Source organism: Coptis chinensis, chromosome 8, assembly GCF_015680905.1.
Source record: "Coptis chinensis isolate HL-2020 chromosome 8, ASM1568090v1, whole genome shotgun sequence".
Lineage (NCBI taxonomy): Eukaryota > Viridiplantae > Streptophyta > Magnoliopsida > Ranunculales > Ranunculaceae > Coptis > Coptis chinensis.
In genome coordinates, this window is record NC_141463.1 from 94,964,865 (window position 1) to 94,989,753 (window position 24,889).

General features: G+C 35.2%; 2 protein-coding genes and 1 pseudogene across 3 annotated transcripts; all 3 read right to left on the reverse strand.

The window, feature by feature from the left end:
• Positions 1-393: 393 nt before the first annotated feature.
• Positions 394-3,647, reverse strand: LOC147484665 (peptidyl-prolyl cis-trans isomerase CYP22-like; annotated as a pseudogene). Its single transcript, XR_015205580.1, has 8 exons — positions 3,432-3,647; positions 2,990-3,013; positions 2,417-2,490; positions 2,006-2,149; positions 1,643-1,735; positions 1,455-1,487; positions 686-742; positions 394-574 (listed from the first exon to the last, which is right to left on the reverse strand). The product of XR_015205580.1 is annotated as a peptidyl-prolyl cis-trans isomerase CYP22-like (transcript).
• Positions 3,648-7,781: 4,134 nt separating this feature from the next.
• LOC147484666 (F-box protein At2g32560-like) lies at positions 7,782-10,205 on the reverse strand. The gene is given in 6 exon segments (XM_086577016.1): positions 7,782-8,178; positions 8,257-8,284; positions 8,286-8,332; positions 8,553-8,731; positions 8,969-9,048; positions 9,330-10,205. Coding segments are annotated over 6 exon segments (1,176 nt in total). The 5' UTR covers positions 9,984-10,205; the 3' UTR covers positions 7,782-7,990.
• A 1,950-nt stretch (positions 10,206-12,155) lies between these two features.
• Positions 12,156-17,210, reverse strand: LOC147484667 (uncharacterized). Its single transcript, XM_086577017.1, has 6 exons — positions 16,554-17,210; positions 15,918-15,970; positions 15,725-15,789; positions 15,500-15,578; positions 12,838-13,146; positions 12,156-12,719 (listed from the first exon to the last, which is right to left on the reverse strand). The coding sequence occupies exons 1-6, from the start codon at positions 16,967-16,969 to the stop codon at positions 12,565-12,567; spliced, it is 1,077 nt and encodes a 358-aa protein (XP_086433143.1). The 5' UTR covers positions 16,970-17,210; the 3' UTR covers positions 12,156-12,564.
• Between the last annotated feature and the right edge of the window lie 7,679 nt (positions 17,211-24,889).

Here is a 24,889-nt window from a genome sequence, read left to right on the forward strand (position 1 = left end):
GCCTTTGAAATCATCCGTTTCGGCCTTCAATTCTTTTCTTGCCTGTCAAGATCTCCATTAATATTGCCGTGAAGAATAATTTGGTAATCTGGGTCTTTCTCAATCTAATTAATGTCGGGTAGAGGTTCACTCAATCTATGTACTGCTTAAACTTTCCAAAGCCAACTCAGAAACGCCGCTCACTTGATTATTTCCAGAACAACTTCATATTTTTATAGGACGGTTAAGATTTTTTACACTGATACATTTGTTTGGCAGAAGTAAATATCTACCAGACTTCAATCTACTGTTTTCTTGTTTAATGTGACAGACGAATTGCTCTGGCAGAAGGTAATGGAGGATTCAAGGACATCATTGCCAAATAATAAAACTCAGTAATCGATAACGTTAGGATGACGGAAAAAAAAATGCCTCTGTATATCATCCTCAAAGTTATACACTTTCTAGCTCAAAAATACGTGTTTCTACATTTCCCCGCATTCAGCAATAACACAGGAAAGTTTAGGACGGTTGTTAGGTGGGTAGCTACATTCTCAATCTTCCTCACAACCAAAAGACCATCTCCAAGCACCCTCTGATAAAATAAGAGAAGAAACAAACACAGTTAGGAGGAAACGTTATCAACAGTTTTCACAACAAGGACTGATAAATCAAAAGCTGGTTTCCACTAAAAAAAATAACTTACCCCAAAGACGACATGCTTATTGTCGAGCCAATCACATTTTGAGCACGTTATGAAGAACTGCAGTGCAAAAGAGATCGTGGACTGAATAAGAGACTACTGAACTATTTCATCTAAAAGATTAGAAACATCCCAAGTAAAACAGCAAAATTTGAGGAAACCTCTGTTGTAATAAATAGCCAATCTGTGTCTATGTTCAAAAGTCATGTGCAGATGTGCAGTTTACAAAAACTGGAATGACTTTGTACTCAAACATTGGAATATTGTGAATATTGCATTTTGGCCTTAAATAGGTTATCAGTTCGTGTTCCTTCTTCTCTTTTGGGATCTGAGGGTACGCTGTCCAAGCAGCAGACCAAGTTCAAGTAACTACATGCTTGCCTGATGTGTTTTTCACATAGAATAAAGGCTTGGTTCAAGTTGAAGGCTCAAATTCATATGCTGAGCATATGCAATATCTCAAGAAACTCACTTAAACAATTCTCTACTTTAAAGCCATGTGCAATCTGGAAAACTGTAGTACTCAAGAACTGGGCTATGGATTTACTCACCGATATTTGCAATCAAAGTTTCACAACTCTTGCTTTTTTCACATAATGTAGAATATTAGCCTCTTAATGTGCAGAAATCCAGTTTTACACAATCGAGAAAGAAACACCTTAAATACTAAGGGATAATTTGGACCAGACTTGAGGGGGAAAAAACAAGTCTCAAATTGAACATGTAGACTTAGATTAGATCAAAGTAACAAATAACAATAACGAAATAGCACCTGGCATCCATTGGTGTTCGGTCCGCTATTTGCCTGCAACCAAACAAATGAACAACAAAAGGATGCATTAAGTTTGGACGTATAAGTTAGACTAACTTGAACAGGAAACTAAAATAGTTTACAATAGACCGACGAAAGAAAAATATACACTGAGATACTTGAAGTTTAATTTGAGCAACAACTCTTACCATCGATAACAAGCCAGGACCAGTATGCTTCGCAATGAAATTTTCATCATCGAACTTACTTCCATTTATGGATACACACCCACTACCATCGTTCTGAAACATTAACAACATTGTCTAATAGAGTCAGTAACAAATATGAGAGTGACGTTACAAAAATTGTGGCAAATATAACCTTGAAAGGTTTCAGACTGGAAGATTCTCAAACAAAAAAAATCATCCAATTTTAGGCACTCCTACCTCCTACATCGTCTAACCGTCTCTGTGTGAGGAAGATGATGTAGAAAGTAGGTCTGAAACCTTAACAGTGTCCTAGATGATAAACCAGAAGTCCACAATGTTTGAAGATTGATAAGAGATACCAACCTTTAAAAAGTCACCAGTCTGTATCATAAAATCCTTGATCACCCTGTGAAACTGACAATTTTTGTACCCAACTGGTGTTACCCCTTTTCTGCAAATCCACTCCAACGAATTGAGACATATTATCAAAAAACAAATATCCTCTGTCTGTGTAGCAACAACAGAAACTATTGTTGGTGAACTGAAAAACGTCTTATGAGGATCCAGACGCAGCACCATCAGGATTCCAGGAAGATATACACTTTGTAATTTTTATCCATATAATATTTTGAAAATTAATAGTACACAGAGATTAAAGGAAAGTATTTCCATATACCCTAGTGACTATTAGCAGAATAAAAGAGGAATTTTCAAACTACATAAGAGGCATTATCAGATTTGCAGCTGAACACAAAAGTGAGTACGACAATTTACCTGCCCCAAAAAGAAGAGAAGTAATAGGGAGCTTTGTTCCCATGCAATTTGATCTTTATCTGAGATTATACCACCTCAATCAACAAAAAAAAAATTAAAATCTCCAAACTATTTTGAGCCAAATCCAGTTTCTTTCAGAGTTCAGACCCAATATTGACTCACTGAACTGACCAACAAGACCAATGTGTTTGAATGATAGTAAACTCCTCTAAAAACTAGCCCAATGTCATCAAAATCCACTAGACATCATTGACTAAGCAGAAAAGGTGACACAACCAATCCCTATTTTAAGATGTTTTTTTTAAAACATACTGATCACCGTCTGAATCTTAATGTCTGATTTTAGCTAAACCAAGGTGAACTTGTGATTCAGTTCAGGGTATCCAACCCCTTAACTTTTGAAGACGCACTTCACTTGTAGAGAGAGAGAAATGTGTAGCACTCACTACATAAAAAGCCACATTCTGTTTTTTAACCTCAGAAAAACCATGGATATATAATACAGCCACAAATTAAAGTTATAACTACTCAAGCGGAATAAAGGATAGGTGTATATCAAGTGTGCTGACTTACCTGTGTTCACCAGTACAGAACTGCCTGCAAACAAACAGATACAAGGTCAGTCCTCAGAAATAGAGCACTACTAGCTAATATTCGTCTGACAAACACCCTAAACTAATTCTGTAGTAGTCATAAAAGAGTAAACTGTGTGACAGTGGTCTATCAGTACATCAAACTAGGGACTTGTAACCATTTAAAACATCTGTCAATATCAGAAGAGTCCAAGAACCAAAATTTTTGATAGTCAATAGAAGACAGTGTTATATAATCGTCATTCTTCAATATCAACAGTTCACTGCATTACAAAAGTTTTGGGTTTCTTCCATCCAAGCTAACAAAACAAGGAAGGACTAAATTTAGCAACTATAAACATTAAATTTTTATTAGGTTTTGGGTAGTAATAACATTGGCGAATAGAGTTCCATTTTTATTACGACCAGGAAATAAATAGTACCAATCGTAACATCGAAAAACACGATTGGGTTTTTCGGGTTTTGTGGTCTTTGGTGCCATTCACTTGTCACTGCTGCTCCACCCATCCTCAGTTTTCTTCTTCTTCTTCTTCTTCAATTGAGACTTGAGAGTGAAACAAAACAAGGTTGTTTCTTAAAACTTCCAATACGGCTGGAACTTTAAGCCCAATGGATAAAGCCCAACCCATATGTAACAGGCTTCATGGGTGGGTTGGGGTGGGGAGATTGTGTTAGAGACTTAGAGTCTTAGAGGGAGAGATTAATGATATAAACAAATAAATAAAAGTAGACGAATTAAACCAAGATTTTGCAATAGTTTTAGAATAAATTATAGAACTTTAAAATTTTGTTTACCCCCGCAGTTTTTTATTGCTTTAGTTTGTTGTGACACGATCTTGCCAAATGTGTAATATTTTATGACATCTCAATATTGCGGTGAAACATCTCCTCCAAAACCTAAAGATATGTATATAACATATCATTTTCGGTCAATGAATATTTAATTACTATTTTCTAACAATCCAATATGTAAATTAAAATAAAAAGTATTTAAAAAAAATATGGAAAATCAGTTTTAAAAATGATCTAAATTATATTATAGGGCTCATTGACACTATCGTTGGTGGCTAAATTAACATTCAGTACATCAGACAAATCTATAAAAAAAAATTATATATTAATTCTCAACCAAACAAAACAATGTTATTGAAAAAAAGGATAGACACACCAAATTTTAGAGTCTTAGAGTATTTATATAAACTTTTATCAATTGTTTGCACTGCACCTTTTGCCACATTGATTTGTTATGACACGATATTCTCAAGTGTATAACTTTGCTTCATATCACAATTACAAAAAAATGCGATAAAAAAACTCTCATGCGAAATCATGAAAATATGTCTAACATATTATTTAGATGGTGAAATATGTAAATCAAGTTTTGTATTCGTTTTCTCTTTGAAACCCTAGTTTTTGGGTGTTTATCAGTTTTATTCATTAGTGTTATTGATTCGAAGTTGTTTCCGCTTTCGTACACATCAGATTGTTTTGGGTTCTTCGACTGATGTATATATTTATATTTTGTTTAATGAAGAGGGTAAGAGTAAAAAGATTCACGGGGCTGCGTTAAGCGTAAAGAATACTTCGGCGGCTGGCTATGAGGAAGGTTTGGTTATTCTTCCTTTGTTATTTTATATTTTTCTTATTGCACTTATCCATAACTAATTTCTCTCTCTCCCACCGCACACAAAATTATATATAAAATGATTGGAGCCATCCAACAAGGGAATGCAGACTGACCTTGTGGTTCTATCCCACAATAAGTCTGGACGGATTGGGCTTCATACAATCGCTTTAATGGCAAGATCAAATGTAAGTTTTTAATTTTGAGTTTGTTGATTAAAGCAATCTATGATGATGCATATATCTACTTGCCAATTAAGTTGTTGATCCGACACTTTTCTGCCATAAACTTGAAATCTGAAAAACATATTAACTTGAATTTCATAGTAGTTTGTGCCCACATTAACATTGACTACCAGTTGGAACCGGATTTGTAACCAGATCCCAGGAGAAATAATGGAGTTTAGTTTCGCTAACCTCATTCCTTCATAAGACATATTTTATCATCTCTTCTATATGGTCAATCGACCATATATATGTAATATATATGTAATGTTATACACTTAACAGGACATAGTATGGGTAGGTAATGACCGAGTTTTGTTTTTTTTTTCATCAGTTCTCTCTAACCATATCTATGCAATGTTATACACTTAACATGACATAGTTGACCGAGTTTTGTTTTGTTTTTTTTTTTTTTTTTTTTTTTTTTTTTTTTTTTTTTTTCACCAGTTCTCTCTGCATACAATCGGAGAATTATGTTTGCTTCTAATGTCGTCTTGTATATTTTACTTCCCATTATGCTGATCATGGGCAGTGTACAAGTTATTAACCCTCTTGTCTCTTGTAGTATTGTTAGTAATAGTTTCCCAACCAAGTGTATATTTTCCCTTACCACTCTAAGCAAAAATAGTGCTAGTGTGATGAATCGCAAAATTTTTTTCTTGTTGTCTTATCATTAAGTAACCCCAGTTATACCATTGAAAAAAATTAATGGACTTAAACCATTGAAGAAAATTGTTATGGTCAGTTTGCAGTTTGCAGTTTTGTAATTTTTATTTTTTTTATTTCCATAGGATAATTTTAAAAAACTAATTTTTTATTTCCAATATTGGGTTGGGATGGTGTAATTGCAGGTGTTCTAAAAAAAGCTAGAAGTCTTAAAAAACTAATGGAAATCATTTGGTAATAGTTGAAGAATATTGATTCATATAAAATATATCTTTATTACCAAATTTATTAGGGTTTAAATCTTAAGCCTATATCACGATGGTGTTTATATTTAAAAAAAAAAAAAAAAAAAAAAAAAAGACAGTCGCGCAGAGGAAGATACTTGCCGGTAATCTAATGGGTTGGGCTTTCTCCAGCCCACTACCCCTAACACCGCCCACTATAGCCTAGTTTTGAACTCGGCCCAATAAGTCAAGTCTATAAAAGTGAAGTTTCCAAATTTCCTATTCCTACCCGTAGCCGGTCACCTCATCATCATCATCTTATATTTCACTATATAAACTCTGGCTAAAAGACTAAAACCAAAACAATCGCTGTTCTAAAACATCGAAAACCATGACGACGGATTACAGAGTTCAAACTGAAGATGGATTTTCTCAAACGAATTGGTCATGTCCGAAATTTGAAAACAACAAAAAGCGTCCACGTTCTCATTCACCACCAACGGAAGAAGATATTAATGAGAAATCAAGATTGGCATATAAAGCATTACTTACTAATGTTATTAAACAGTGTTTGGGGATCAACCTGAAGAGCTTCTTTGTAATGTTGCTGAAAGAGTTTTGGGGATTATAAGAAGTGGTGATACAAGTAACAATAAGAAAGAAGAGATTGAGAATCTGTTTAGAGTGAAAATTGGGCAGTGTATGTTTAACAACTTGGTAAAAACTTATGGTTTTATAATGGATTGTGAAGTTGTTGTAGATGATGAAGATGAATTTGCTCGTCGACAAAGGATTAGATTATCAAGTATCTTGTGATAATGACGATGATCAAAATTTGTACTAATTATTGTGTTTGAATTTAGAAATATTGAAATTCAATTATGAATGAATTAAATTTTCTTGTATTTTAAATTTGGGTGTTGTATATATAGTCTCATTGCAATTTTGGGCCTACTGTTTCGGGTTTTGCTTAGCTCACGTAATCAACTCCTATTTCCTTCTCAAGCCCATAGAGTAGTCCTCCAACAGGCCCAATGGATCAAGTCCCGTTTTACTCAATTATGGCCCTAGAGATTTTCAACTTATCTGCTATTCCAGCTATGGGCTATGGCGACTTCTTTTCCAACACTTTCTCTTCTCAGAACGTACAGTGTGGGCACTGCAACGTAGGATTTTGGTGGTAGTATGTTTTCCGATAGGGAATATAGAAGGAGGACTCCAATTCCTGAGGTAATGAATCATCAATAACTACAGAAAAAGTGAAAATGTGATGGACGGGGCATATGTATATCGTCCCAACTTTGTCTTTTCTTACAAGCGAAAGCCTTAAAGCCTAAAACAAAAATGAAGTAGTTGCTTCACTTTTAGCTCTTCACAATCTGGAATTCTGGAGTTCTCATTTTCAACTCTTACTGGAAAAAAATTTGTCACCTAAGTAATAAACTATGGGCGATCTCGATCGAGTGATAAACTATGGGGCGCTCGCATATATTAGTCTTAGGCACAAATTATATGAAACGACCACGGATTTTGTAATAAAAAAAAAAAAAAAATACCAATGTGACAAATGGGACTTACCAGTTGAGGTGCAAATGGACTCAAAGAGTCAAAGATTGAGTTCATTGACCTACAAATATATAGATTCATACCTAGCAAGTAGCATGTTTATTTAGTCGACTTAGAAAACTTGTTGGCCTAATCTTAACGATACATTCTGTTAGAATATGATGAACAATGTCTTCTCCAACGACTACGAAGAACATCTTATGGGACAACTGGGATGTTTATGTCAAGGAGCTGAAATAAACCAAAAGGATTTCATTTCCCATGTTTTTGAGTTGACACGCCAGACACTCAAATTACTAAGAATCATCAATACCTTGCCCCCACGTACTGGTGCAACAAACATCAATATAATGGGATTACATGAAAAAGGAAATGCCATCAGCATCATTGGGCGTTGGTTGTAATCTAAATTTTAAGAAATATGGACCCATGAATGATTCCAGACCAATATGAAGAAAAGAATTGAAGTAGATCGAAACATTGGCTTTCCCCACACTATATTCAACAAAGCTATAATTTATCAACGGAATCCCATTGAATGGTTTGCAATCCCATATCCAAAAAAAAAGAGGCTTTCCTCAGCTCTTATGTATGTACCATTTGACTCTTCACATGATTAAAATCACACTTAGAACAGTAAGACCTGCACTTGGTGTTGTCACCAGTCATGCCAGTACCTATTGCAGTATATCTTTCGGCCAGAGATGCTTCCACGCAGAGATTTCTTCCTTCTTGTGAAGTTTCCTGATTCCACCATAAAACCCCTCTTCTTCACTGCCCACTTCCTGGTGGTCTTTCCTGCTTACGGTTGTTTGTCTCCACCGTGAACCAGGGCTATATTGGTTGAACTCCAGTATGACGGTATCTATTGAAATTGACGAAATAATTTTGCATCAGACGTTACAATTAATTAACTAAGCATGTGTAAAATATGTTTTCTCACCACTTTTATGACAACGGCAGAGATTTCCCAATCTTGTCGCATGTCTCCAGGTGACCAACAACACCATACCACCACCCTGTGAAGCACACAAGTAATACAGCACAAACAACTAAATCAATAAATTTGTTTTACCATAGTTTTAAGGATAAACTTGGTATAAAATGTAGACGTAGAAAATTAGAGAAAGTAGATTAAATATTGGTAACTTAATATAATCTTGTACAGCTTTGAATAAAAATACATTTCAATTCCAATAAATTTCAAGAAAGCATAGAATTCAGACATCGTGAACACACCATAAGGAAATTCTTTGTTTCTTCTCCACTGAATCTCAACATGGTCCCCCGGATGTAATTTGTCTAAGCAATCTGAGGCATGAAGATTATGAGCGGGATTGTCTATTGGTGGTGCTCTTATCCTATCCCAGTGCACGAATTGCTCTATCACTGGTGCCCGTGGACCATGAGGCGGATACCTAAATTCAGAGTAAACATCCAATGAACAAAATAAGTTCACACCCACTCAAATGAGCTAAGATACACTGAAAAGTGTCAATAGTGCTAGTGCCAGCATTTTAGTCATTTTATATCCATCATTCCATAGCTTGAAAAAATTAGATGTTTTGAAGCTTTAAAATTGATTATGAATTAGAATAACAACAACATGAGATCATCTGATGTGAAAAAGAAAAATGTAGGATAAACTTTGATACCTTGCTTGAAAGGTGTCTGTGAAGCAATCATAGCAAAGTTCCGCATCATAACATGATAACATAAACCCAACATGCCCATTCTGAAATGAAAAGACAGAGAAGAAGAACCTAAATTTCAGTTCTTTGATTCCATAAGTGTCGGACCTTGAATCTCATAAACCATTCATTACAAATTGAGTATTAAGAAAAGTAAATATTGTTATATGGGAATCCAAACAATGATGGTCGTTCAACTGAAACTTAATGCTGTTATTTAAAACTTAAAATAAGAAAGAAACAAAAAAGATGCTCATTGTTGATAAGTTCCAATCGAACATGATTAACTTAGAAATAGTTGGGATAGAGTACTCGTGATCACTACCTCTCGGTTATAGACCTGAGCTGGGAACCAGAACTTGCCACCCTCAAGACAAAGATACCAAGACATGATAGAATCCATAGGCAATGACTTCAACGTCAGACCATTTTTAGCCTTCGCTCTAGTCCATGAAGTTGAGCACACAACAGAGAGAGACTTGAGCAAATTTTTCTTCTTCTTTTGATGAAAATCCTTCCTCATACTAGACTGCCATTTCCATTCTCGACAAGCAGCCTGCCCGATCACTCCACCCCATTTCTTTTTCATGTGCCTCTCCCATAGGTAATCGCTCCAGCATCGATCTCTCAACGGTTTACAAACTTCTGCCACTTTACACAATTCGATTGGCTGGAGTCTCTCCAAAATGCATTCCAATGCCAATTCAGGCAAATCCAATAAATAAGTCTCATTTGTGTCCTCTACATTCTCAACTTTTGACTTGAGAAACTTTTTCTTAATGAACACCATTGAAAAAAATTCAAATGAACAACACGTAAGACAACTCTTTGTCAACAACGATAGTAGCAAAGACACCAAGTCCTTCCAAAAAGAAATGTACAACAATCTCGTCTCACTCGCCCATGGTGGAAGAGGTTTGAAAGAAAGTGATTTGGAAAGGAGGATGAAGGAAAAACACGATATTAGGAATAAAAGCATCACATAAGTGAATTTTCTGAAACAGGTAGAATTTAAACTCGCATAAAAATGAAAGAACTCAAATGCAAAAAAATATTGTCCGATTAAGCCCACCAATTGTTAATCAGTAGGCTTAACCGGAGAATGATATGATGGAACAAACCAAGTAATGGGTTTTTTTTAAATAGACCCAAGGAAGAACAAGAGCAAGAGATTAAGATCTATATTGAATGACACATTTTTTTGGACAAAAACTCAAATGGCAAGTCACCGAAATTTATAATCAACACAAAAAAATCTTTACAAATGTAAGTAACAAAAAGATCTTTACAGTACAACTAATAACTAATATGATAGGAAAAATATGGTGGCATGAGAGATTGAAGAATTGATGAAGGTAATGACAAAACTGAAGTAGGGGGTTCTGTTATCTCCCTCTTCAGTTCATCAAATTCTTCACCACACTTCTCAAATCTTTCACCCACCTTTTTCTATCTATCTCTGCAAAACTACAGACAAACTAGATTCTTTAATGATTTATGATGTGATATGGTTGGTGGTATGTGAGTGTCAGGAAATTGTCTGTATGACCATAAAGGCATAAAGAAGAAGAAAATAAACAGCTCGCTTGATATCTCTTTTTTGCCTAACTTCCACCTAAGTTTTCCCTCCACACAATCAAACTGCAGATAATTCCGCTCAACCAGAAAATATAACGGTATTTTTTATACCTCAAGTTAATTCATCAGTCTTAAATATAGTTTTCTTTCTAATTTTTCGGCGTTATTATATTCCACCTCCAATTTTTCGGCGTTCTTGATTATATAGTAATGTACTAATATAGATTCTAGATGTGAACATTTTAACACTTTTTTGTTTGTTAAATATAACCTCTTGCAAGGTGGTGGTGTTTACTCAAATTATGGCAATGCAACCAACCAACACGTTAACACCTACATTCCAAGTTGGCAACGAATTCAATTCAGAGTATTAACACCTCAAACACTATGTTTGTGTGGCGTTTTACTTCAACTTTATACTGTCTTATCACCTTGGCAGAATGCTTATACTGTGCATTATTACAAAGTTAAAACTGTTACGTAGATGAGAAGATGCACTAGTGCGCAACAACTCTTCTGGTCAAAATCCTAATTATCTTGACGTTATTGGCTTCTGCATAAATAATACTTGTCTATCAGTAATTATTCAGTAATGTGGATGATGAAGTACATAACAAAGGACTACTTAAAAATGCAAGTTACATTTCAAACTAGGAAATAGTAATCATTGCAGCTGTGCGGACGCACGATTCCCATTGAGGGTATTCACTATTTAGATCGACATGACGACATGTACAACAGTTGTAACGAGCATTGGAGATTTTAAAACCTGGTGTGCATGATAACAATTAGGAACATGGTCTATGCAAAAGAAGGAGATACAGGAGTATCTGATCTATCGTTGGCAGGTAACCTTGTTCAACTAAGGAAGAACATGGTGCATTGTTTAACTAGCATTAGTGAAGCAGTGATTCAAGGTAGCCTTTATTGATCCTTACAATGATCTGCAAATATTCTCTTGAATGGGTGCTCGTGACTTTCAAATCTTGCAACCTAGATAGACAGGAGAACTCTAAACGGGTTCTCCATCGCATTCTACGCTGTAATAGTGTCATGATCACTGTCCACTTCTTTTCTGGATCCAAAACTTCTATCTGTATTCTTTTTTCTTTCCTACAGAGCAGAAGTACTAGTATTACCCTTTAAAAAAGTTACTGAGCAATACTTATTGGTTTTACACGTTTACTTCTACCCATTTATGGTGGCCAATAAACACTTGTGAAACAAGATAGGAAACAATTGGACAGATCAAAAAAGGCTACAACTGAAAGAATAAAGTATGCCGGCACTCTGAAGCTTCAGAAAGCTTTCTAGGTATCCTCCTTACGATTAATGACAGATGAATTAACAGATCTCAGGTGCTCCTGTGGCTAGTTTCATTAGTCCTCTTTCCAATATGAACCATCACGCCATCTTTGCCCCTTAAGCAGAGGCCTTACAGAAGCGTAAGATGTTCTTAGAAAACCAGATTGGGTGAAATAAACAACATACCAACTAAACAATGACAAAAAAGGTCTCATTAAAACATTTGACGCACTAGCCTGGTCCAAGAGTTACTGAGCCTTCTCATGTCTTGCAGCCAAAATTTACTTGTACTTCCATAAAAATGTTCATATAAGTTAAACATGCATTCAACCAGTGATTTGGTTTTGAAAGCCATACATTTCTAAGACATTGGACCAATATGTAAGCCTGGCAGCAGGTCCTCAAGGACGATATGAAGCGAGGTTAAGAAGACAGTGTATCCCAAGTCGGACAATGCATCAGCTCTACTCACGTATGAGCTGAGCAATTTAATTTAAATAGAAAGTACATGATTATTATCATGAATGTCTTAGGTACTACCTGTGTACCTCTTTTCTATACAGTTCCCTTCTTGTATGCGGAGCACGAGTGAGGTATTGTACTGTACCTTCGACCACAAATTTGCAGCATAAATTACCAATGATTGGGTAAGTGCTTCACATTTTGCCTCGCAGGTACTATAGTGTGGTTATGTCAATCCGACTTTTATGGAGCTGAAAGGCCGGGGTAATCCAGCTCCCACAGCTGCATTGGATACCCGACCAGTTGAAGTAGCCCAAACGGGCTTCACAATGAGCACAATTCAGCTTTCCTTCTAATGCACCTTCTTCAACTGGGTGAAAAGATGAAAATGTTATTACCAATGTGTTGCACACACCTTCCACAAACCATACGCAATATACTTGCATTAGCTACATTGAAAATGGATTCAAAATAGAGAAAATCCATACCAGTCGTCATCCACCTTAGAGGTTCCACAAAGATAGACGAGCACTCATGCTCTTCAGGCCTGCTGAAAGGGTTTCCACTACTCCGCTTATGCCACTTGAAACATGTTTCTCCCTCACCAGGTACGTGTCCTACAACATTGTCCTGCAAGGCAACAACTCTCCTGCATTTTTTACAGTGGTAGGTAGGAGTTGGCTTTGCACCTTCACTTATAAATTTTGGAGACTTCGAAGAGTCTGCAACTGCAGGCGAACCAGGATCATCACCAAACTTGGAACTATCTATCCTCTCCCCTCGATTATACGAATTACCTGAATTAATGGGCTCAATATATGTTAGAAGAAATCTCCCAAATCAAAAAAATGCATGTTATTCTTTTTATTTTCAAGGAAAAAAAACATGCTTCTAAGATTCCAACTTTGAGATCCAATAAAAAGACCAGCTTAAAAAAAACTAGTGAGGCACTCAATCCCGTTATAAGTGAGGCTTAGAATATAAAGGCCCGCCCAGCACCAAACTGAGAGGACACGCTCGAGTGATTTAGGTTTCATCTTTCCCAACCGGTGAAACCAACCGACCAAGGTTCAAATGCATGGAGCCTATATATGTTTTTTGGGGCAAATTTCCATGCTTACAGATCCACAAGAATGCATAAACTGGCCACTATGAATCTTGGTGAATAGTAGGACAACACTTGCCTAAAAGAAAATCAAATCTCTATCCTCAACAACAAGCATTAGTGACAAACAAACCATTACATCCTCATTTTACACTGAAAATTGGACTTCAAAGAGGGCATTATGCGCCTTGAGCTGCTGATGAAGATATGCAAAACTACACACACGAAAGCTCAAGGAGGCATTTACAGAAAATGATAAAAATCAATTACAACCCTCTTTAATTTTATGTACATTACACCATATTTATATAAATCTACAGATCTTTTGACTTACCCCCTACATCTCTCCCTCCCCCCTCTCCTCTTCCCCTTTAATTCGGAACTGAACGTATATTATGAACTAGAAGCTGTTATTCTTCCCATTTCCTTAACCTAGAGTAATTGGTTAATCTCTCTCTAAGTTTCAGAATTTGATGGAATTTAAGGTTTTGATCATCCACCTCAAGTCTACTAACTTTGAATATTTCTCTCCATCTCTGCACAGGTTTTGTCTCAAACAACTTTCAACTTAATTCAAGATGTTGTCTATGTAATCAGGAGAGAGAGAACAACTAAACACTTGTTTTTCCAATGCCCTTATTCAAGGGAAGTTTGGAATGGTGTTAAGGCAAAAATTGGCATTGTCAGTGATGATAGAAACTCTAACCAAGAGTGGTCGAGTATTCATAAGATTTGTAGGCAGAAGACTGATGTAACAGAAGTTTATAAGGTTTACACATATGCAGCAATCAACTACATTTGGTCAGAGAGAAATAACAGGAAATTCAAAAAATACAAGGTGTCCAGCTAACGTTCTGAAGGATAGATTGATCAGAGATTTGCAGCTATACCTACAAGCTCAACTGGTAACACTCAGAGACACTGCTTAACTAGGGCTCTTGTAATAAGACTGGGGCTCCTATTGAGTATCACACTCAATAGGATGGAAAATATTACTTGTGCTTGGATAAAACCTGCTGAAGATATGGTGAAGGCCGTGGAGCATACTACAGATGGCTCCATTACTAGTGACTCAGGTGGATTTGGTGAGGCAGCAAGAAATCATTATGGGGAGGTTCTGTTTGCTTTCAGTGGAAATAACTGTAGTACTTCTATACTTGCACAAGAACTGCTTGATATCAAGATGGGACAGGTTGGTTGTTTACAGATGGGATTTAAGAGAGTGGCAGTGGCCTTGGATACATAAATGCGATCAATTGCATTAACAAGAAGGTGGTATCTCCATGGTATTTTCTCAACTTGGTATTGAGTATTCAGAGCTTGTGTCCCCTGTTTGAGTTTATCTCTTTAACTCATGTGTACAGGGAGACTAATAGATTAGCAGATCCCTTAGCTCAATAGGGAGAAGTTTAGATGATAACAATGTGTATTCTGTGCCTCCTCTTGTTGAAAGAAGTGATGCTATTGTAAAAGAGGAGGCAGCTAATAGTCTGTACACAATATTGGTTACTTAATGTCTTAATGTGAGGTCTGCCTAACCCTAGCTTAATCTTCAAAAAAAAAAAAAACTTTCGACTTAATTTCCTCAAAAAGGTGCCACCAAGATACGAAGGAAAATCAGCTATAGAGCAGTAGTGTCATATAAACGTATAAGAACTTTGCACCAACGAACAAATTTATTCTAAGCATTTAACCAGTAGCACAACTTCGAATCGATAGATATAGTGCACAAGTTAACTCATTGGACAATCCGCAACAATCCATTCAGTCAATATAAGAAGTCATGTTCGTAGATGCATTGCATAAACAAGGTATGTTCAAAGCATAAACATGGTATGTTCATAGATGTATGCCCAAAGCATAAACAAGGTATCTCCATAGTGAAAATAGAGGCATGAAAAAGGTTCCACCATATAAAATAAAAATAACTAAGGCGGAGTGAACAACAGGTAATATAACTACTTTAACAAGAATATAAGAAGGTTTATACAGGTGTTAACCATCCATGCTACTGGTCAAACTAAAACAAAGCTGAGAAAGATGACCTAGTACTTGCAGGCGAAATTTCTTGTATATGGGGCTTGTAAGATCAACTTTGAAACCCATATCTTCAAACATCTTTAGCTGCAATAAAAATAAATAAATGCGATCAAAAATAAAAATAAAATATACATGTTTCAACTTTCAACAGATATGTATATAAGATAAGAAATCCAGTTACACGTGTTTATACATTTAGTGAATATATAGTTAACTATGTTTTACAGTACCTGATCCAGAAAGCCATCATTAGGGCAGACTGTCTCACGACTTTTCCGCAAAGATTCAAGTGCATCTGCAGAAATATTTATGCAAAAGCAAGAAAAGTCAGATTATCAAACATATAATAAAATGCCTTTAGCCCTTGACTCCACTAGCAGGGGTGAAACAAATTTTAAGACTATTGAAGGACTTTTTCAGTACCTTCTAGTGGAAGTTGTTCACTTCTCATCAAATATGCTGTAATGATAGATGCACTGCAACAAATCACAATAAAGGGTGTAAGCACATGATGATAATGAAGTTAAGCAGATAAGCATTATCACTAAAAACAATGTTACATGAAGTAAGAAGACATTAGTTTCCATAATGTGCCAATAACATAAAACTTATCATAGTCATTATCTGTTATCCATGATTCAGAATTTTTTCCCTTCAAATATATCTTACTAATACGCTGTTTATGGACTCGCAGAAACTTCTTAGAAATAACAACTCTACTCCCACAGTACGCTTACGAAACAACAACTCAATCGCCATAGTAAACTTTAACTGATACTCATGCCAAACACTGGCAATTCAAATCAATGTGTATATTATCCCGTTGTGTGAGGATTTATTTCTAATTTTCTTTCACTCCCTCCAATTCGACCGATCATTAAAATAACAATAATAACAGTAAAAAATTTACGTAATCAAATAAAAATATTTCGCCATTAAATTAGTGATCCAACCAGTGTGGAACTAGTCGACATTATATCCCCAATACCAGCTGGTCATAACTATTTCAGCTAATACATAATCTATCAATTTAACATAGAAACAATCGAAAAACAATACCTTCTCGATACGCCAGCAAAGCAATGTACTAAAACTCCCCCTTCTTTTCTACTATTATCAATAAAATCCAAACAAACATCCAAATAATCCAATAAATTCTCACTCTCCATATCTCTCAACGGCACACCCATTCTAACAAACTTCAAATCCTTCCCAGCATACTCCACCAAACACAAAAGTTTCTTTTTATTATTATTCTTCTCCTCCTCCTCTTCTTCTTTTTCAGATCCCCCAAAGAACACTTTTTTAATTTCTTTTATTGGTATTACAATATCTGAACGCCATTCAGAGAAAAAAGAAATGGATGCTGAGCTTAATAGTGATAGAACATGTGTTATCTCTTCACTACCATTCTGTAGAATCTTTGCAGCATCTTCTATATCTCCTATGAATAGATTCTCACGCACTAAGTACATACTTTGGAGAGAAAATTGAGCTACCACCTCAAAGATGGTTTTTTTTTTTTTTTTTTTTTTTTTTTTCTCTGCTTTTCGAGTTATAAAAGAGAGGAAAGAGTCACGTGCGAAACACGTGGAGGGATTGAAGCCTTGAAGGTGGGCGATGTGTTATTGAGTGGGAAAAGGAAGAAATAGGGATCAGGTTTTTGAGTATGGGTATAATAGTGATAGTGAAGTGTGATTTTGGTGTGGTGCGTACAAATAAAGATATGTCGATGATGGATTGATATATGATGGTATTTGGTTGGATAATGTTATGTTAGTGATTCCTTTGCTTTGGTGACAAGGAATCTTTTTTTTGTTTGGACTTCATGTAGAAAAAGATAGGGTCTTCAATTTTCATTCATTCTTAATGAACGGAGACATTGAGTTTGATTGGTGTGTAAACAATCATTATATGATTAGAAAAAGTTTAGGAAAAAAAAAACTAAATAACAAAATTACAGTAAGCTGTGTTTGTTTAGTGGCAAATTCAAATTTTTCCCATTCATTTGCCTTGCATTTAAGAAAAACACTATTTAGACATTGAGTTTTCCCATTGAAGTGGGAAAAAGAATCAAACTCCCCCTAAACTCTTTTGCCATATTTTTTCCCACTAGGGCAACAATAATTTGCCACCATCTCCTCTCTCTCTCTTTCATGATCTCTCAAGCCCTAAAATCTCCTCTCTCTCTCTCGCTCTCTCTCATCTCTCTCTTCATCCCGTCTCTCTCTCTCTCACTGCTTTCATCTCTATCTCCTTCATTAATTTTTTCCACTGAAATTTTTGGAAAAAACACTAAATTGAAATTTTCAAAAATTAGCCACAGTAAAATATTTTCCCATAATAAACAAACACACCCTTAAATGATAATAACAAGAAATAGATGGATTAAACGTGGTTTAATTTGATGATGGTTTGGGACAAGGAAATTTTCAGACTTATTTGACACCATAGCCATCACTTTCGAATAAGGCGGTCTTGCATTCAGTTAAGATCTCATTTTAACAAATCATCACAACTACCAATAGAGAAAATTGGATCTAGGTAGAGAACTCATGAGAGATTTCTAAAAAAAAAAGTGTGTGTATTAGTTTTATCATAGATCTGGTACTTTCATAAATTGGAGAGACCCATATCCAAGGGGTTTTTAATTTGTTCTCTATCTCTACTGCATTAACTTTCTAATTTACGTCAAATGGCAAAAAAGATACTCGTTTTCAGTAAAGCTCAATTCTCGGTGATCGCGATGGAATCTCTGGCAGTGTAGATATTGGAACATCAGTTGTTCAGTGTATGTAGCAGAAAGTCGTTATAAGTATTGGGTAAGTAAAAAAAAAATACCCTTTCCGTCTCTTCGAGAGAAAATTGAGCTTTCACCTCAAAGTTGTTTTTTTTTCCTTTGTTGTATGCATGTATCTCTCTGGTTATGTTTGTGGTTTCTATAGAAAATGAGTCACGTGTGAAACGGGTAGTGTTCATTATTCCAAACAAAATATTGAAATTTTGTTTAATATTTTGATTTTTAAAAAAATCGGAAAAAATATTATAGAATTGGAAACAGGAAAAGGTGGTTTGTTGATGACTAAATATAATATATATTGTGAATTTCGGTTTTTAGAAATATTATAATTATGAGAATTCCGAAATCCCGAACTATGGAAACAGGGGAAAGGTGGTGATGTTTTATTGTATGGAAGTGGAAGAAAATAGAAACCAATTTTCGAGGATGGGTCTAGTGATCGTGAAGTGTTATTTGGTATGGTGCATACAAAGATAGGTCGATCATGGACTGATATTATTTGGTTGGCTAGTGTTATGTTAGGGATTCCTTTGCTTTGGTGACAAATAATATTTTTTTGTTTGGACTTCACGTAGAAAAATAAAAAATATGGGTTCTTCAATATTCAATCATTCCCAAATCCCAATTAATGAATTGAGACATTGAGTTTGATGTTATATAAACAATTATTATATAATTAGAAAAATTTTAGGAAAAAAACTAAAATAACAAAAATTACTCTAAATGATTAGAACAACAAATAGATGGACTACAACGTGGTGATGGTTTGGGATAAATAATTTTTTAGACTTTACTCAAAAGCTTAATCAATTTGACACCATAGCCATTACTTTGGAATAAGCTGGTGTTGCATTTAAACTAAGTGGCAGTTTAATTTACAAATCATCGTAACACTGCCAATGGAAAAAAGTGATGTTACGTATATATAGAAACTCATTGTGATATATATTTCTAAATAAATAGTTGAAATATTTGTATTAGTTTATTATAGATTTGCGACTTTTATAAATTGGGGAGACCCATATGCCATATCTAAGGGGTCTTTTGTTAACAATCTTTATCTCTAGATAAAGTGCACGAACTTTCTAATTTAATTCAAAATTCAAATGCCCCAAAAAAAACAATAAATAATAAATAAATAAATAAAAACGAGTAAAGCTCAATTCTCTTTGATCACAAATATATGCAAATAAACTTTTTGCTCAAATAATGTATATATCAATGGGTTCTTGTTGATATATGCATTGCTTACTTGGTTCTTTTGCAATGGACATTTTAATTCAAGTCATATGAAACAACACATCAATTGAAAAGGTTTTCCCTTCAACTACTTATTGACTTATAGTTACAGATAAAGTTTTCAACATGTTTTTATTTTCAACAAAGAAAATGAAAAAAGTCAATGAAAAAGCAGCTTTTGCACAAAAATAAACTATTTTCCTAATTTGCACAAACAATTTGGATAGATTATTTCGTTTATCAAAATCCTTGATATGATATTCTGATGGATAGTGATGCTGGAACTAGGGAACGACAGTTGTTTCGTGTATGAGGGAGCAGCAGAAATTCATTATCCAAGTGTTGGACGCTGTGCCATATGATTTTTGTCATTAAGTGTAACTTTAAATGGAATATTCTTTGATACGTTTTAGAAGTAATTAAGAACTTAAGATAGGACAACGTTGTTACACCCAAATCTATGTACCGAATTCTTTAGAAGTGCACATGTCCCAATGGTCCCATACGCTCTATAACAAATTAACAAGGCACCAAAAAATAAATCATTTATGTGGCACATGGGGACCACTACCACCGTCATTGGTTTGAAAAAATAGATCAATCCTCTATTCTTTTGGAGTTCAAAAGTCGGGATAAGATTAGCTTGTTGATCTCTTTATTTGGTAAATAGAATAGCTGATTTCCCTGATCCAACCGGACATCACTTGCTGATTTTCTGTTTTTGTGGCCATTACTTATTTATTTGATTCTTTACACAAACACTCAAATATCTGCTTTCCTTTTCCCTTTTATTCCAATTTTTTTTTGGGTGACACTGATCTTGGTTGCTATACTCAACTATAATGTCCCCAATGTTAGAAGTTCAACCCTCAATTTAGGTTGAAAATGGATCAACAACCTTCAAATATATATAGATGTCCTGTTAGGGCATCACCAATGGGGCCTGGATACGGGCCTTTATCTTCAAATTTGAAGGACCAATCCAGAAAACAGCCCTCCAACGCAGCCCCTAAACAGGCCTCCATTTTTACCATCCTGGATATCTATCTTCATATCTATAGATGTTTTTAGAGGAGCCCATTCGCATATGACCTTTTATTTTGTAAAACAAACTGAAACGCATTAAATTTTGCTCGCCCTGAGACTCGAACAACCTACTCAACTCCGACGCTTATACAAGGGCCAAACTTTGCCACCAGGCCGATGTCAGTTTGATTGCTTGAGTTTCTCAGGTATTTCTTCTCTCTCTTACTTGTATATTTCAAGAACATTGGTAATGGAAGTGTGAGTTTGAACAATATAAAAGGGTTTCAAAATTTAGGAATGTTGGTAAATTGAAAACACAAATTTACCCCCTGAAATCCATCACTTTTCTACAGTTATTGTACGTTCTATTCTTTTGTTAAAAGTTTGGGCAATTTGTTATGCAAAATGGTTTCGAACTAACTAAGTAACTAGTTTTAGTAGTTTGCAAGACTATATAGCATTTGAAAAAAATATGTATGTGGTTGGCACAAGTCATCGATCTAGCCTTTGGAGTTTGGAAAATGTATATGCTATTGTTTGTGTGAGTCAATCGATTAGAGCTCCATAGGCTTTTAGGAAAAGGAGTACTCAACTAGAGAGTGATAATTGAAGAGGAAAAGGAGCTGAGGGACGATTTACATATTTTGTGGGCTTGTAGGTAATATATTAGTATTACATACTAAATGAGAGAGAGCATACGAGTTTGTTATGGGTGATTAAAATTATACAAACTGACCGGTTGGAATTTGGGCTTTTGGCTATTTGTTTTAGTCTCATCAACCCATTAAACATATTCAAAGACACATTTGTCCATCTTTAATGGTTTTGGACTCAAAATAAATGATAAATGATAATTTTGTAAGTGCAAAAAGAGAAATAAAAAAAGTTGGTTTATTGGAATGTTTTTTATTAGTTTTTTTTTTCATACTATTTTTTTTGTTGATTATATTCTTACTATAGTTGTGAAAATTATGAGGGTGCGGTAATGAAAGTTTGCTAAAAAAAATTTGGAGGTGGGAGTCTTTATAGTTTGAAGATTTTTCTATGTGGTAGTGAAGCTTTTCTAATCTCAGAAGTGGGACCACCCGCACCCCGTATATCCATCTATGCACATGGGCAATTGATTCCAAGCGAAAAATGTGCGTGGTATCACGCATTCTTGATTTTTTCCCTTTATTTTGTTCGATACTATCTTTTCCCTATAAACAACAAAATACGAAACATAGTCCACCTCTGCAAAATCGGTATAAATTGTAAAACTTGGGGCATTTTGTACTATTAACGGTAGATTAATTTTGAACCTAAAGTGGTAGAGCCCTTTGTAAATAATAGGTTCATGGAATCTCCCTGAAGAAATTTGCTTGACCATATTTCCTAGGCTCCACATTATTCATTCACGTTGATATATGAATAATGAAGCAATTTGGAGTACTAGACTAAACAATATGCCCAATATCGTCACAAGGAGTTGTTTTGCTTTTTGAAGTGTGGGGAGATTAATTCTACTCAAGGATAGTAGCATTAATTAAGTTGGTTTTGTATGATCCGAAAAGCGGGCAGGCAAGGGAATGAAGTTGGACTCCACCTGAGGATATGAACGTTTTGCTTTTCAGGTATTTGTTTACAATGAAACCCTTGTATCATGCACACTTTCACCTATGCTGTGTAACGGAGCTCTGTAGAAGAGTATGAACGAGTTTAAGTGATTTTGGTTTTATTAATACTATACTTCTAAACGATACGTGTTTCTTTAGCCTTTTGGCTGGTTTCCATGACTGATAGAAGTAGTAATGTTTTCCATATGCGTAACCTATGTTTTTAGATTTTCAATTTAAATTTGTTATAATGTTGTCGCCTAATGTGAACCAAATACAAAATGATTCGTAGAAGGAGGATAGATTTCCAACATTTATAAACTTGAGCAGGTGCCTTCTTTGTGTGTGAATGTGTGGAATGGGGGATTTTAGGGTTGACGAGGTTGTTTGAACAGTCTTTGTGTCATATTTCATGACAGAAGGACCATATTATGTGGTACAATATGTTTTGTTTGATCTATTGGGGGATGCAGTTTTTAAAGGGAGCTTAGGGAAAGAGAGATCCAAAGCGTATTGGGAACTTGAAATCTCGGAGTTTAGGACACTAACTGAATATTTGAGTCTGGAGCAGAGCAGGTTCGAGAGTGGCCACCTAGTAGCACCCTTGAAGGAACCTGTTACGTACCTTTAATACCTAGTTCTATGAAAATTGACATAAAACTATTCAACCAAACAAGAAGTTAAATCTAGTAGAGTCTAAGGATGCCGTCATACTGACGCATGCATACAGTCCTCTGACACACGAAAACGTATTGTGTTTGTGCTATAGATTTTCTTTTAGCTTGTCCGCATATTGTGGTTTTCATTATATATTTTCATAGTTCTGATTGACTTAGTTGGACATCAGGAGATGTGATGATGACCGATATCAGCAAAGAATGTTCAGAGACAAGCTGAATTCTCTACTCCAGCTAGACCCAACTGATCAATGGGGACCCAGAAGGCCAGAATTGAAGCATGGCTTTTATTAAAACTAAGCATAACCACGATACTCTCTGCTCAACTTTTCGTAGTCCACAAGAAGGTCTCATCTATAGTTCATCTACTAACAACTTGTTGGCAAAACTGAGGTACTAGTTGGTCCGTATGGGCAACAATTTCCATCCCCTGAACCAACACGCTGTAATTGTCGCAATGTGAGCCATATGACTGTTTATTGATGCCAAGCTTTTGATAACAACGCACGTTTGACAAATATGATTAATCGCATTCAGTGTTGTAAATCTTTGAATGCTTGACACATTTGAAATGTGGATGTGAAATGATCGATATTTGCTTTATGAGTTCTGCGATGGACAATTTCAGTACAAAATTAGAATGCGTCAATATATAGGCTAATGATGTTTCATACATTGAGCAAGAAATTTTACAGGTTGAGCAAGAAAAATTTAGGGTCTATGATCTATGGTGATTTATTCATTCACTCTGTTGGCCAGGAAATCATGTGCATTAGCCCTAGATATATTGTCCACCTAAATTGTTGATCACTTTCAAATTTAGTGACTTGAGCCAGGCCACCCCAGGACCCAGTGCCCGAGCTTAATCATTCACGTTTTACATATTCTTGGTTTAAAAGTATTTTAATTTTATCCTAATGTCCTGAAGTTTTAGGAAACAACAATTTCGATCTTTTAAAGCAAGAAGCCAGAAATAGATACATATAAACATAACTAAGAGGGGAGAAAAATTGTTTGCAAGTTTTACCAGGGTCGAACTATGTATATATGTGTGTACCTGTATTAATTACTACTAGTACTCTGGCACGTGCCCACGTCAAGTTTTTATTTAAAACAAAACCAAAAACATTGAAAGAGTGGTGCGAAGGGTTTGAATTTAACTAAAAAACTAAAAAAATGTTTTTGTCGTTGTTGTTTTAACGGTATTTTCCACGGCTCACTCGCCTACGCCTCTTTATAATGTAGAATAGATGTGTGTACCTGTATTAATTATTATGTGAAATTTCATTATTACTATATTCTTTTATGATATATGACTCTATGACACTTAGACATCAGGAATATTAATTACATGTGTCACCTATATCTTTATAACTCTCCACGCCTCCTGGTTGAAATAAAAAAAGAAATGTTTAATTATGACTAGTGAAGTCATGGAGGAAACCGCCCTAGTGAGGAACTAAAGTATTCGCCTTGCGAGTTGGTTATATTCCTCGAGTGTGCGAGAATGTAGGTCTGTATTTTTTGAATGTACATGAATGACCTGTTAGTTTTATGCCCATAAGAGGCTTGGTTTTATAAACATTAAAAGCCCAGAGATGGTTGTGACTCACAAATACGAGTTTATAAGAGGGATATATGATATTTATGCGAGACAAATAAGTGTAAGAACTACGAAAGCTTGATTCCCATCTTGAAATATTTGGATATGTATGTAGCTTTGAGTAAAAGTGGAGCCACCATGTTACATATTATATATTAGTTTTAGTAAACTATATGTGTACAATGTTTATATTAAATTGTGTACATGATAGTGGTGGTTTAAAAATGTATTCATTGAATGTGTCATGAATAACCTGTTGGTGTTATGATAGGTATTCTTTGAATGTGACGGGAATGACCCAATCAGATATTCATTGAATGTGTCATGAATGACCTATTAATATAATGATAAGTGATATTTCCTAATATGCGGGATGAACTATGTAATATCAATTAGACTTCAATGTCTTAAATGAGGTTTTGATTATGAATGGAAATTTGACTAGTTTAGATAAA